The 15,523-nt window shown below is 34.7% G+C and overlaps 1 protein-coding gene across 2 annotated transcripts in view; it reads right to left on the bottom strand.

Annotated features, from left to right (window-relative positions):
• Window positions 1–13,477, bottom strand: part of EPS8L1 (EPS8 signaling adaptor L1) — a 77,458-nt gene extending 63,981 nt beyond the window's left edge. For both annotated transcript variants that reach the window (XM_072425859.1, XM_072425860.1), the window contains exons 1-2: window positions 13,334–13,477; window positions 232–276 (exon numbers count right to left, since the gene is read on the bottom strand). In XM_072425859.1, the coding sequence (XP_072281960.1) occupies window positions 232–248 (17 nt within the window). In that variant the 5' untranslated portion in view covers window positions 249–276; window positions 13,334–13,477. The remainder of the gene's footprint in view (window positions 1–231; window positions 277–13,333) is intronic.
• Between the last annotated feature and the right edge of the window lie 2,046 nt (window positions 13,478–15,523).

Genomic DNA, 15,523 nt, shown 5'->3' with positions numbered 1-15,523 from the left:
TGTCTCAGTTTTTTCTATCTACTGTGTGTTTCATTTTAATTTTATATGAATTAATAAAGATAAGATTTTTTCAAATAAAGAAAAAGGGAGTTATACCATTATTTTAGGTACACTTTAGATATAATTGTTTTTAGCAAGGATTCCTTAATGTGGCAATTATTTTAGTATTCCTCCAAGTTAAAAGAACAATGAAAAAAGGGTAATTGTTCATATAAAAATCATTCTACATACCGAGGTGACCCGCTCATCCTAAAATTCTTCCTATTTATCTTCTTTCTGTGGAGAAGAAAAAAAGTGATTTGATTTGTTTATTGTGGACTGCTATCATTTTTAGAAATAAGGACTATCATTTAGAGCATGAAAAGCAAAAATGCAAACTTTTGCATAGTTATTTTTAAAAAAAATATTAAATCAGGGAAGCTGCAATGAATCTGCACTTGCAAATATTATTTGCTGCACTTAAAGAATTAATTAAAAATAAATAAATTTATAAAATAATTACAAAATAAAAATAATAAAATAATTAAAAATCCATTTGTTTTTCCTTTTTAATTGGGAGCTGAAATCACTAGATCCATGTAATTTTTCTTATCTGCATTTCTTGCAATGAGAAAAAAGTCACTATGCAGCCTGATATTTGACACACTTACTGGACCTGATTTATTAAAGTTTTCCATTTGCTGGAGAAGATAAACTTTCATCAGTGAACCTGAGTGATCAAGCAAACCTGGAATGGATTTTTAAAAAGTAATTTGCTAGCAAATGTTTTTAATCCTGGACTAGATCCAGGTTTCACCACAAGCAAACTGCTGCGGTCTGCCACAGCCTTGTTGTTCCTAGAACTCTTCACTGCAAATAAATGATGGTTCTAACATTTGTATTGCCATTGTATTTATTTGTTGCTTGACAAACATTTTACCAGCATGAGAAATGATCTTCTATGTGGGGCCCTATAGACAACCTCTTAAAAAACTGACAGGGAATGTAAACATTTTTTAATTAAAATAAAAAGGGATATGCCCTGTGATAGATATGATTTAAGTACTTACGTGAAGCAGGACTAAACCCACTTTGGTGGGGTAACATATTTATTGATCTTGGCATACACTTAGAGTGCCCTGCAAGGAATACAGATGATAAAATAAAATACCTGCATCTAGAGATTTCAGAAGCTCCCATTAACAAAAAAAAATTACTTTTTATCTGTTGCAACAATCTGTTTACCTTTAGATTTGTTTTATATGTATAGGCTCATTACAAAGCGCTAACAGTTTGGCTTACATAGACCAGTCAGAAAATCACTGTTAATGCCTGCCTCATGGTAATAAGTGAGCATTATTCTTTGGTACACTCCACTACACTAAGGATAAATGAATACATACCGGAGAGTAAATCTATAATGCTAGTTTTATCATTTACTGGTAATTTTCATGTGAAAATAATGGCATAATATACTTACATGTTAACAATAACAATAGTTATGCAGAACTGAAATACTGAAGTGCAATTATATTAGGGTGGATAAAAACTAATTTAAAGTCAGGAGACAGACAGGTTCTTATGTGTGCCAGAATAAATATAGTGAAAAGGGCTGGACACCATTGATGCATTTAAATGACCATTAAATGCAATTCATTATTTACTTATATAATTGCTAAAAGGGAGGCTCTGTGTGTTTCCAAAATGTTGTTTTTTTCACGTGTTCACTATACACTTTTGAGTATAAAACTTAATTAAATTTTAAGTTAAAATAAAAAATTTAATAAACTCCCTGTTTGCTGCATGCTCATTTTAACTTGTTCATTTTATTTGTGTTTTAAGGGGTTATATTTAAAAGAAAATACTGTATGTGTGTATTTCTGTATGTACAAGCCCTTACACCAGTCTGATATCCAGAGTTTATCTGAAAGTGGTCTAGTAGACTTTTAGCTTGTGAGGCAGGAAAGTATGTGGATTTCTGAGGTAGCCAATGGGCATCCTATCATCACTTAATCCTTTTTGAATAGGGAGAGAGTCAGGTTAGCAGAATACCAGAGAGAAAAATGTCATGGTAGTCCACACAAGATATGATGAGCTTGTACAGGGAATTTGGGGGTCTTTGGTGACAGGTAGGAGTTAGGTGGTCCCCTAGCTACCTAGCTGTCCACCTGAGGTAGGTAGGATTTTGGAAATGTTGTGTAGGTGAAAGTGACAGGACCTGAAATGTTCTGAATATGGGAGGTAAGGGAGAGGGTAGAATTAAAGCTGATGCCAAGACAACATGAGGGGAGGGACCAATAACAGTTTTTTTTTTATATTCATTTTTATGGTCCACAAAAAAAGGGATAAGTCAGTGGTGAGTCATTTACATACATACTTTGAGTTAAAAAGTGTACCCCTTCTCTATCTTCCAAAAATAGGAGGTATGATCAAAGGGATCATTAAAAATTTGTAAATCAGTTCAGCCACTTATTATATATGTGTACACAGTTAACTCCTAGTTTAGTTTACTGTTGTTTAATAGAGGCAATGAATGCTAGACAAGAAAGTTGTCAGGTGCCATAGCAAGCACAACCATGTTAATCACATGGAACCTGCATTATCAACCAAATGAAATAATATACCATTTAATAAAATAAAAGTTAGCAAAGTGATTACAGTTTTGCTCCCAAAATAGACCTAAGATCAGATACATTACTTTGCACACTAAGCACATGCCAAGTAAGTAGTGTTTAATACTAACATGGTTCTATTACCTCTCACAAAAATCACGGTACCTCACCCCATAACCCCACCCGACCCAATAATTCCTTCATCTGCTTTTTATTTCCCACCAGCTGCAGGCTCTTTGTGTGCATATATATTGGTTTGGGTACCCCTTTCCCTCACTTATTAACTCAGTAATTAGCACTCACAGACTACATTGATAACTATGTGGGCATCTGGACAATTTCCTCAACAGGAACAGTCACACTGAGGGCAGGTTAACATATGCCTAAAAATTGCTCACCTTACCAGCTGCTTGAGCACTCGCATAATTGTGCTGGTTCAAAAATGACCATGTGCTAAAACACGTTACTTGCCTTAACCAATTTCACGTTCTGTCATGTGACTGTTATTTTAGTTTTCATTGGCTCTCGGTTCTGAACAAAACAATCATTATAGTAAACAATGACAATTTTAGCCTAATGGACTAAACCTATCTTGAACCAAACATCAAAGTAGCTTTTCCCACCCAGCAGAGGCAAATATAATTGTTATGACTTGAACTATAACTGTTCTATATGGCAAGCGTAGGAAAAATCTATACAAATACTATTCCCCATAATATTATAACATGCATCATTACACAACATGCATCATAGTTCAAACACAAGGCACTAAAACCAAGATTGTGCACTGCTGGCCACATGGAATGTATGTATGCATTATGCTGGTTGACAGCATTGTATTCAGTTCAGACTCATATATTTACTGTAATCCCTAAATTATTGGTCTGAATGACACAAAAAAGTAAAGCATATCTGATTACTAAATATTTAATGATGGGTAAAGAAAGGATCTGAAAGTAGTTAGGTGTTTCTTTAAAGATATTTGCTTGTTGATTGTAGTACTTTCAATCCCAGGTTGGTATTGCAGCTATATTAGCTTCAGCTGTGAGCAAATATCATGAGTTCAGTGATGATGCAAAGTGGAAGGGATTGTCTGACAGACACAAACATGGCTCTGTGGAAAGGAAATAGAAATGGATCAGACTACTAATAGAGGGGTAGTACCTTTTCAGCACGCCTTCTCTAAAATGTCAACCCTTTGGGTGCTCACCAGCCACTGCTGATCTCCATACTTACTAGTGTGTAAAATTTCTGCTCCACTATCACGCACTGTATTTTCTCCCACCAGCATGTACATGTACAGGATGGGCTGGTGGGAAAAACAGGTATACAACTGCAGTTGGTCAAATACCAGTAGCAAGTAGACACAGAAGAGGTTGTTTTTCCACACATGGGTCAACAGAAAAGTGCTGACAGGGTCACTTCAAAGCAGTTATACAACCTAGGGGTTACTTTAGAACCAAGAACCGGATGCACAGAAATGTAAATTCATATGTAGTGGCTGTTATAACTGCTTGAAATAGGATTTTGACAGGAATTACTATTTAAGATAGATTACCTAATTCTGAAAATAAACTAACAAAAATAGCACAAACAGTTGCTGCATTTATGACTTTTTCACATATATGAAAATCAATAAATAAGTATAGGGAGTATACACTGATCAGTCACTCTACTAGACACATCTTGCTAGTACTGGGTTGGACCCCTTTTTGCTTACAGAACTACCATATTTCTTCATGGCTTAGATTCTACAGGGTTCTGGAAATATTACTCAGGAGGTTTGGTCAATATTCAAATGCAAATCTCCTCCACCAACACATCACAAAGGTGGCATTTAGGATTGTGATCTGGTGATTGTGATTTTGAGTACAGCAAACCTATTGTCAAGTTTAGGGAAACCAGTTTGGGATTTTTTGAGTTGCTTGAAGTTATCCTTCTGGAATTAGTCATCAGAAAGTGGGTACACTGAGGTCATGAAGGTATGGACATGGTAAGCTGTAAGGCAGGCTGTGGAGTTTAATTGATGCTTAGTTGGTTCTAAGGGGACTAAAGTGTGCTGAGAAAATTACCACACACACACCATTACACCATCGCCACTAGCCTGGACCATTGGTACAAGACAGGATGTATCCATGCTTTCATGTTGTTGACACCAACTTTGACCCTAACAGCCAAATGTTGCAGTAGAGATCCAGACTCATTAGAACATTTAACATTTTTCAAATCTTCTATTGACCACTTTTTGGTGAGCCTGTGTGAATTGTAGTTTTGGATGCCTATTTTTAGCAAAAAAGAGTGATACAAATTGCTGTAGTCCATCCACTTCAAGGTTGTTGTGCATTCAGAGACGCTCTTCTGCATACCACAGTTGTAACAAGTCATTATTTGAGTTACTTTGGCTTGACTACAGTGAGCTAAAAGAAAGGCAATTCTCCTCTGACCTCTGGCATTTCTTCAAAGAACTTCTACTTACTGGATAATACTGGCTTATGAGATATTATGTCATTAATTGTAAGAATTTAACAAAATGACAACAAATAAATCTTTGTGGATTGTGGAAGTTTTTAATACATATTGTATACATGCTTTTTTACTATCGATTGGACTTGCATGATATGCTCTGTTATCCATTACTCCTGATGAAGCGGTAGTAAATACCCTTTATTTGAGACATTTTTCTTGATGTTGTCCAATGGATAAAAATCATGTATGTGATTTTATCAATAAAATGTATTTTGTTTATGAAAATAATGTGTTGATTATGTATGATCTATGTCAATAAAATCTCCAAGTCTTTTTTTTTTCTTTCAAATGTTACTGGATATTTTCCCTTTTTAGACTATTCTAATGACCCTGGGGAAATGTGTGCATATCCCAGAAGGTCTATATTATGGAGACAAGCCTGCCTGGCACAAACACCAATGCCACATTCAAAATTACTTACATCACCATCCTTCCCCTTTCTAATATTTGGTTTAAACTTTAGATCATCTTGACAATGTCTGCATGCCTAAATGCATTGAGGTGCTTGCATGTGATTGACTGATATTTGTGGTAACAAGCTGTTAAACATGTGTACCTAATAAAGTAGCTGGTAAATCTGTATATTTGTATTACTGAAATAAATATATGTCTTTTTTACCTAAATAAATATAATACCTTTATTGCCTCCTGTAAAATGTCATGCAGTAGACAAGGGGTGTCAAACTCAAATACACAGAGGGCCAAAATTAAAAACTTGGACCAAGTTGCGGGCCGAACTTGAAATTTATTGAAAAAAAACAATCTCAATAAGAAGAAACAAGAACACATGAGAAGAGCATGCAGTTTTATACAGTGGATTGATCTAAATTATTAAATCTGCATATTACTGCATGCTCTTCTCATGTGTTCTTGTTTCTTCTTATTGAGAATATTTGTTTTACTTTGCCAGAGAATGCAATATGAAACCAAATGAAGTGCTGCATTCATTTGGTTTCACATTGTATTCTCTGGCACAGTAAAACAATTAATATAGCAATAGCTATAGCTGATAATTCCTGATAATAATATTCCTGATAACTCCTGATTATTGAGCTTACCTGTCAGTATAAACTCTGCGGGGTCCACGCATAGGCTGCTGTTCAATAGACACGAGTGATGCTGCTACTACAATTCCCGGCATCACATGTGTCTATAAAATGCGGGGCCAGAGAGGCCGCTGATCTAGAGATGCAAGTGATGCTGGGAATTTGATTAGCGGCATTATACTCGCATCTATAGAACAGCAGCATATTATGAATAGCAGCTGGCCCGCCGTTACTACAGACTACAGTAGCAGCAGGCCAGCTGCAATTCATATTAGGAATTCTTTTGTGGTCCAAAAAAAAGGACGTGCCAGGCCAGATTTGGCCCACGGGCCAGAGTTTGACAACCTTGCAGTAGACCATAAATAATATGTTAGTCAGTAAACTTTTAAAATCATTCTGATAGACCAGAATAAATGTAACTAGTGATAAGTCCTGTAGAGTTCTAAGGCCTCCTATTTGTGTTCCTATGTGGAACTAAACTTTAAAATAAAAAAAAATGCAAGCAGGCAGGTTCTTTATTTGCAGAAAAGATATGCTCTTGTCTTGTCTGCCATAAAGCAAACTTACCTCCCTTGCCAACTCCCATGCACATATGTGGGAGTTGGCATATTCTGGCCTGGCCAAGATGGACTAACATTCCAAACCTGAGAAGTACCAGATGATGATGTCAGTGCCAGCAAAAGAGTGAGGGGAGGTACAATTTTTTATGATTTAACTTTTAACTACCCATACCAAATCAAACAGTGCCTATTCTTTAGTATCACACTTGAAAGTAAAGTGTTTTTTACTCCAGTGTACTCAGGTAAGCCAAGGAATAGCAAACTAGATCATATTTATGTGTCTGTTTTCCCTGGTTAAGCAGCAAGCACTATTCCAAGTTCCGGAAAAATTCTGTTTCCCGGAATTTTACGAACCCATCATCCTAGTTATATAGAAACCTGGAGATCACCTATAAATGTTCAACATGCATGTACTTTAAGACCAGGTTGAGCATAAACGTTCTTGATTATCTAGTCAGTTAATCAAAATAAATATTTTCCATCAGTTTAAATAATGCTTACGCACATGTTTCAGTAAAGGTCTGTAACATCGGGTAGGGCTCACCCTTGTCTAGATCTAGCTTCCTTGACACAGTTAACTTTGGTTGTTAAATTCAGTCTGTTTCTGTAAATAGACTTGTTTGCAGCATGCTTTGTTATTCTTTTGTTATTTTCTATCTATATTCTTCCATGGCGTTCTTAAGAATATGGAAAATTCATGTCAAAAACATATCGTATTTTTCCTTTGGCGGCAAAGTTTACCTGAATGATTTTTTTTAATAACATAAATACAGAGCAGGTAAACATCATTTGTCAAAATAATTAATCTAGGGACTAGTCCTATAAAAGTAATAGTATATTCCACGCACACTTTCCAGGAAAGAAATATTATGGTATGTCTTGATGCAAATTGTCCAATATTTTTATTGTTTTTTTCAACAAATTAATTCAAAGTGTATGCCCAGCCAAGTGTATTCATTTATTCTTTTACTTTTGTGTTGAGCATGGTTAAAATCTGTAATCCGCATATAGCTAAGAAGATTTCTCCTGACTTCCCATCCTAAAAATCAACAGCATATGACGGGACATCCTTCCAAAGTTAACAATATTTAAACATTACAAGATTTTTCTTCACCTATTGTTTTGTTGAAAACTCAAAATGTTGAAATTTTTCTTTTTGATTTTCTTTTCCCCCAATCCATGTATGCTAAAGGCTTTTTAGATACGTTTAAAGTAGTTAAACAAGGAAACCTAAAGCTGAACAGTTGTTAAAAATCTAAAATTACATTTAATAAGGATAGAAGACAGTAAAAAGTATGTCACAGCAATTATTTATAGACATTTTTTTTGGTTGAACAAGGACATCTGAATAACTACAAGGAACAAGCCTCAGTATGACCTGCAAAAAACAAGGGTGATACATTGCTTGAAATAATCTAACACACCCAGTTGATTAGCTCATAGTTTTGCTCACACAACAGGTATGTTTCCATATGTCATTATATTTAACTGGTATGCATTAATCAAAGCACAGAAGGGCCGAATGTATACTGCATTACAAAACCAAATACTTATTGAAATACAGTACATCATCTTTAATAATGTGTATTTTTGGAAATGACACATCGTGAAAGCAAGCTAGATCTAATTGTTATGATAAGTGTAAAAGGGAGTTAACAATTAGTTGTGTGCTATGAGCTAATGCTGTTATTTTTAAGAACAGGAAGAAAAGGAATAGTTATTAGGAAAGACAAAATAGAATAATTGTTCTCAACATTTTGAATAACTGTATTGCCTCCTTTGGCATTAATGATGGCTTGAAGTCATTGGAGATAATTGTGAATTAGGCTCCATATTTTCTCATGTGTCAATGCTGTTGTTTTTTTACTCAAAAATCCCCGTTATTGTTTGTTTGCCTAGTTTATCTCATTTGTTGCTTGTCTGCAAGTTTAATATATTATAAATGTGGCTGTTGAGGTCAGAAGATTGTGATGACCATTCCAGAATCCTCATTTTTTCAGTAGCAGCCACAGAAAATTTGACTTGGCATTATGTTTCTGATCAATACCTTGATTGAGAATGCGCCACATGTACAAGTTAGGGCTGATGGAATTTGATTTTTCTCCTATATTTTCTTTGAATATGCTACATTCATTTTGCCAATTTTATTGAAATTCCAAAAACAGAAGTATTATTATTATTATTATTATTATTATTATTAATAAACAGGATTTATATAGCGCCAACATATTACGCAGCGCTGTACATTAAATAGGGATTGATTAAATAGTTCGGTTAGGGCAGGGGCCAGGGTGGAGGAATGGGCATGGAGTAGATCAGAAGGGATTGGGTCCAGTGGACATGTAGTGGACGGAGATGATGAGAGGAGAATCAACCTTGATGCATTATAGTAGGTGTAATGTGCTTCCATTGTATAGACCTTGTTTATTCCACTGTAAATATATTGTAAATGTTTGTGACCATTTTTATTTTGGTCTAACCACTTAAAAAAAGGTTTTGGCTCAGGTTTGAGGCTTCTCAATGTGCTATTCGGTGTATTGTAAGTTTGCTGTTTTGTAGCATTGGTGCAACAACAATAGATAACACTGTTTAGCACTATTTAGTTTTTTTTTTTTAATTTCCTCCTGTTAGTTTAAAGTAATGCACAGGTTTAGCTGTGATATGTGCAAAACTGTTGCTTATGTATATTTTCATTATATAATATGTTGGATTATTAGGTACAGAAGTAAAACAGACTTGGACCAGATATGGTCAGATTGGTTACAAAATCAAACTGAAATCAGAAATTCCAAATTGGGATTGGTATTTTTTATATTAAACACTATACAATTTTTATAATAAGTACTATACAATGACAGGTATAGTAAGTCTCAGCCAATCCTCTGACATTATAATGGCTGTCGCAGTCACTAAAAATTTGTATTTCAGTGGCTTATCTAGCTGTTTGCTTTGAATACAATTTGAATGCCCCTTCTCTAAAAACTGGTGACCAAAGTGATCACTGAGTGGAGACTAATCTATGAGTGGTTAATGCATATACACTCAAGACCACTGGTCACTGAGCCTTTACTGCACAACATTTGCAGACTGATCACTAAAGAGCCTATGGGCATATACTTGGAAGTAATTACTCAGGTGCAAGCAGTCACACATAGAAAAATTTTGCACTGAGGGCAAATTACTTGAAGTTTGGTAAAAGAGCATTTCATGAACACACTGGAATTAGGTTACTTGAAGATTAATGCACATACTGATCATTATAGGATTTATGCCAATACACTGGAGATTGATGCCAGAGGATTTATACAACTAGTTTAGGTATTAATCGCTGACCAATGTGTGTCTGCTAGAAGTCTCACTAATTGAAAATGGCCATCTACTTTTTACTTTATATAGGATGCAAGCAGTAGCTTAACTGGCACAGACTGGAGGCATAGACATTACATAGAACATAATATTGGTGAGTAAATTTTGACATAAACCTGTACCCCTTGCCTGGTGACAAAACAACTTTAAGAATGAAATGAAAACACCTAGTTTCGAGTGCTACCTTTAAGCTTAAATTACACAAATGCATTTTCTTTGCTCAGTAATATAACTAAGGTTTTAGAAATGTATAACTTTTCAGGGACAGTAAAACAAACAACTACTTTATAGTCAAAACTGTTCTATTCTCTTGAATTCTCTTGTGCCCCACTTCATCCTCTTCACTAGGAAACAACAGCAGTCATTTGGTATTACAGATTACTAAAGTATTGGGGGACAATGTACAGATGTTATATGTGCACCTGAGGCTAGTTTTCATCTCGGTCAATTAAATGCTACAGTCTATACACAGTTTTACGCATTTTGTATGTCATCCAGCTCCCTAAACGAGTCAGCTTGTATTAAGGGATCCATCATAAAACATTAAGGATATATACAGAAAAAATGAACTTTACATTATGAGCTCACAAAATACCCTCATTTAACCTGCATTCCTTATATCATGAAAATATTCACACACAAAAATGCTCAGTTTACAATAAATATACCATTTGTGTAGAACCATCATTTTCCCACATGAAATCAACATTTACCTATTTCATTACTTAAATGATTCTATTTATCTATCTATCTAATCTAAATGTTTCAGAAAGAAAAATAAGTGCGAGCAATTTAACCAAAAACCTGTCACCAAAATTTTTAACACCATTAGACAAAGGTAAAATATCAGATTAGTTTTTAAAAAGCGCATATGTAATGAAATGATTGCATGTGCTAAACTTTTTTTCAATAACCCCCTAAAGCTCAAAGTCTTAAAATTAGCAGGAAAAGGTTAACATTTCTACTATGTTTGTACTGTTGTCTGCATCCCTGCTCATTGGACTGATTTCCAGTCCTAATCTACAGACATAAAGTGCCTAGTTTATTAAAGATCACCAAGACTCGAGAAGATGGACTATCATGGGAGAACCCGGGTGATCCAGCAAACCTGGTTTTGTGCACGCTGAAAACATTTGCAAAATATGAGAAAATGATTTTTAAGAAATCCATTTCAAACTTGCTGGATAGCCCAGGTTATTACATGACTGTCTATCTTCACCAGGCTTGGAGAGTTTATTAAATCAGGTCCATAGTAAGAAAACACTGTTACAACAGAGTGGATAAGGATTTAGGCATCTTGAACCATCTCACTTATTTAAAACTATTGCCATGATGATGATTGCTTTTGTCTCTGAATCAGTAAAATTTCCAAACTTACTCAGAATTACAAAACCCGAAACAAAAACTCCAACTTTTCACAACTATATTTAAATGACAAAAATAAGGTTGGAGTTGGGCTTTAACAATTCATAAACCCTATTGGAAAATAGTATTAATTACTGTTTTACATTGGCTAGATTATATATGCTGTATATACCTCTTTATTTTAACATCATAAACACAGGGCTAGGTGTCAAAGCTTTAAAATAATTTGCACAATATGACCTAATTCTTTGGTTAGAACAATATATATAAATTCAACTTCTCATCAGAATACCGAAACTGGTCACAATACCATTTGACAAACATTTCTATTGAATATAAATACAAACTGTGTGGTGTATTCCTTATGAGTCAGTTGGTAATTGCCCCATAGCCCAGTAACACTATGGTAACACTCTTACATGATTAAAGGACAAGGTGTATACAAGGACCACTAAATCTAAATAAATCACTGCTGCTCTTTCACTTACAGCCATAAAAAGAAATAAAACAGCTATAAACACAAATTGTAAATATGATAACATAATTTGCCTTTTCTTTTTAAACAAAGGTCTACAATATACAATGCCGAGACTTTGTCATCATCAAAATCTTTACTGTTAGGAAAACATTGAAACAAGTTGTTTTAGTTTGTTCTTTCCGACTAGGTCACGAGTGAGCATATTTAAAAAGCATTAAAAATCCAACATTCACCACATAGTCGGTGCAGGTGAATATTTGGTGTAATGTATGCATTTTAAATAACAGTGATTGTTTCTGTGATACAGTAATTGTTTGGAAATTGACAAATTCAGTGCTTCATAAATGTGTCTCTGTGTGTGTATACATGAGGCTATGGTCTGGTCAACTTGCTAAACAACAAATATCCATGTGATCATTTCATCACTACATGTAGTTTGTGCAACTGATTGATCGAAAAATATATTTTTATTTCACAAATAAAGTTTTATTACATGGCTTTATTTACCCTGTGTTATACATATTCTTTATATCATCTTTGCTGCAAAAAAGACTATTTACAATAATTATTCTCTAATCTCTCATTCTCCTAACTAGTATCACCTTTAGACTGGCAATATTGTGAAAAGTCCAAAGGGAAAATAAAAAAAAAAGAACTATTCAAGGTTTAGGTAAAATAATTCTTAAGAAATAAATGTTTATTGAAATGTAAATAATATTTATTAAGAATTAAAAAAAAATGTAAAAGTTGAGGGTGGGTATCAAAATGGTTGCCAACCTCTCACTGCAAACAGCACAAACAGGCAGCTAATCAGTGGTTCAGGTGATCACTGAAATCCTCCTGTAGTGTTCTATTGCTGTCAACCACTCCCAATAAAAATAATGAAAACTGTTAGCAATTGGATTTTCAGTTTTTAAAAATTGGTTTGCTATTTTCTGGTTCTTATAATTTCTAATATATATATATATATATATATATATATATATATATATATATATATTTATATATATATATAGCTTTTGTAACAACTACTAACAAAATGCCATGGGCTTTTGTTAAAATAATTGTTACTTAGTACCTAGCCTAAAGGTATCCATACACAGAGACAAATTGTCACCTAAACTGGTTTCTTTTCAATAGCTAAGACCTCTTAGCCTATCCAGTATTTGCAGTTGCACCTGTGTTACTAGATTGACTTGCAAAAAATCAGATTACCCAAGACTCCAATCAGCCTTTCAAATTATTCCTGGCACACTTTTTAAAGCATCATCGAAAATAAACAGGCTTAAAAGCTCCTGTAACATCCTGGGATTTACTGATTTACGCTCACATACTTGACATGTTTTTGCTAACCTGCTAGAAACAATATATAGAACATTAATAATGAACCAGATTACTCACCTTAAAACAGAAGCAGTGTGGCAAATCCGGGCTGGTTAATTCACAACCCCAGACCAATAAACTGACATTCCTCCTGAAAAGAACTCCCTGAGACAGCTCCCTTTGTGTGCACCTCTCTCAAGTCCCCAGCTAGAAATGTGACAGGTGCAGTCTCTTTCCTTGTACTGCTCAGGTGGGACACACCCACATTCCAGAACACTTGGAAACTAGGTGCAGTTTGCAACATAGCCAAACACAGCACAGAGACTTTTTTTAATAGAGCAAGCCCAAATAGACTGTAGGCTCTGTTACAACAACCTGAATTACCTATGTCAATGGTAAAAAAAAAAGTTGTAAAATTGTGAAATAAAACAATAAATACCTACCTGTCCAGCCACACCTTGCCCCAACTTTGGTTCTATTGCAGAACTTTGAAGGCTGAAAGATCTTAAGCATCTGACAAATCCAGTAGTATCAGATGTTTGGCTTCATTGGTACGTTTAGTTCTATCCACTGGGCACTACATCACATGACCATACTCAAGTAAACACTCACAAAAATTATATGTCCAATGATGTTTAAATATCATTGTTAGGTTCCAGGTTTGAATTCTCACCATGATGTTGTCTGCATAGAGTTTATAAAATTTTCCTGTTTTTGTGGCTTTCCTGCAAACATACTGGTAGGTTACAAAACGCTGCCACGCTATTCAATAAATAAAACAGATTTGTGTGTGCTTGCAAGGCAGCGTTGGGCCTGGCTAATACTTGGATAGGAAACTGCTGGGAATAAGTATTTTCTGTAGGTTATATTAGTCTTATGAGAAAAATGCTTTACAAATGTTGTTGGTAATAAATCCTACACGGTGTTATACCTAGTAATTAAACTATGTCCAGTCCTGTATAGCAGTAACAACCCAAAAGAAGATTGAATTACCAAAAAAAAATGTTTGGCTTGGCATTTTAACAGACCTGCCTACATAAATTATGCATTTAGTATGCAGGATAAACAAATTGTAAATTATCTCTATGGGATAATTGTGAATGTAAGAATACAACAATAATTATATGTTGCTGTGTAAATAATATACTATAGATTTTGGATAGTCATACTATTTATTTATTGTGATAAAGCAGGTGTTATTCCGTGACAAGATGCCAATTCATCCAGCAGCAGTATGTAATATGTTAATTGAAATATATCAGCATTACGAACTAAATTGAGAAATAAATTGAGAAACTTTCAATGAAATTTCCATATCTTGTAAAAGCTTCAACAGGAAAAGCAAATTGAAGGCAATGTTGGTGTTTTTTAAAGACAAACAGGGTTTTACATGGTTCCTGAGATGATCTAAGCTCCTGTTTACCTATCCTCAACTTATTTTTGTGCCCCTCATCAGCTGCAGTATTTTATGTTTTGTACAGAAAGTATTAGGAGACATCTTTGGCCAGTAATCGCATACTTTGCACCATCGCCGACATCCAAAGTCCACTTTTTTAGGAGGCAAAAAAAGCCTATTCAAAAGTAAACCACCACACAAGTAGAAAATGTATACATGAGTCGGTTGAGTTCGCCAACTGTTCTAAGTATTGATGCGTATGACTAATGCATTATATTAGAACCTATTTATAGTCAGATTGGGAAAAAAATAATACACCTGTATTGCTGCTGTGCCCCTGCCCCAACCTGCTTGGTTAAAAAGTTGGCTGTGAAAATCCTACAGATCCCACCATTACCAGGCCCTGTTAGGAGGAAACCGTGCATATGAAGCTGGATGGCTATTTATTGGGAATACACATTCCTGGGTAAGAATATTAGTATTTTTCAAAATGTTGCAAAATGTTAAAAAATTTAATTTTTTCTCTTTTACGTTTTTCTCTCCTGGTCTTGGTCCTGGTCCTGGTCTTCTGAGTGAATGGTGCACAGCAAGCCATACAGTATAGGAACTGAAAAATATTGGGAATTGCCCCTCCTGGGAGGATTTCCTAGAATGCTGGCTACTAGAAGATAAAGTGCCTGCCCTTAAGTAACTAAAGTAGCAAATGTAGCTGCCACAAAAGATGTGGTGAATAACAAGTAGTCATAGATCAGTGATGCCGAAGTGCCAACACGGCAATTTAACCTAAATACTGAAGTTTTAGTTTGGAAAAAAACAACTCATGCATTATTATCCTGTGTTCTAAAAGAAAAACACAATACCAGAGCTTTCAA

The sequence above is a fragment of the Pyxicephalus adspersus genome, chromosome 11, assembly GCF_032062135.1.
Source record: "Pyxicephalus adspersus chromosome 11, UCB_Pads_2.0, whole genome shotgun sequence".
Classification (NCBI taxonomy): domain Eukaryota; kingdom Metazoa; phylum Chordata; class Amphibia; order Anura; family Pyxicephalidae; genus Pyxicephalus; species Pyxicephalus adspersus.
The sequence above is the reverse complement of the archived record's forward strand: the minus strand, read 5'-3'. Positions and strand labels throughout refer to the sequence as shown.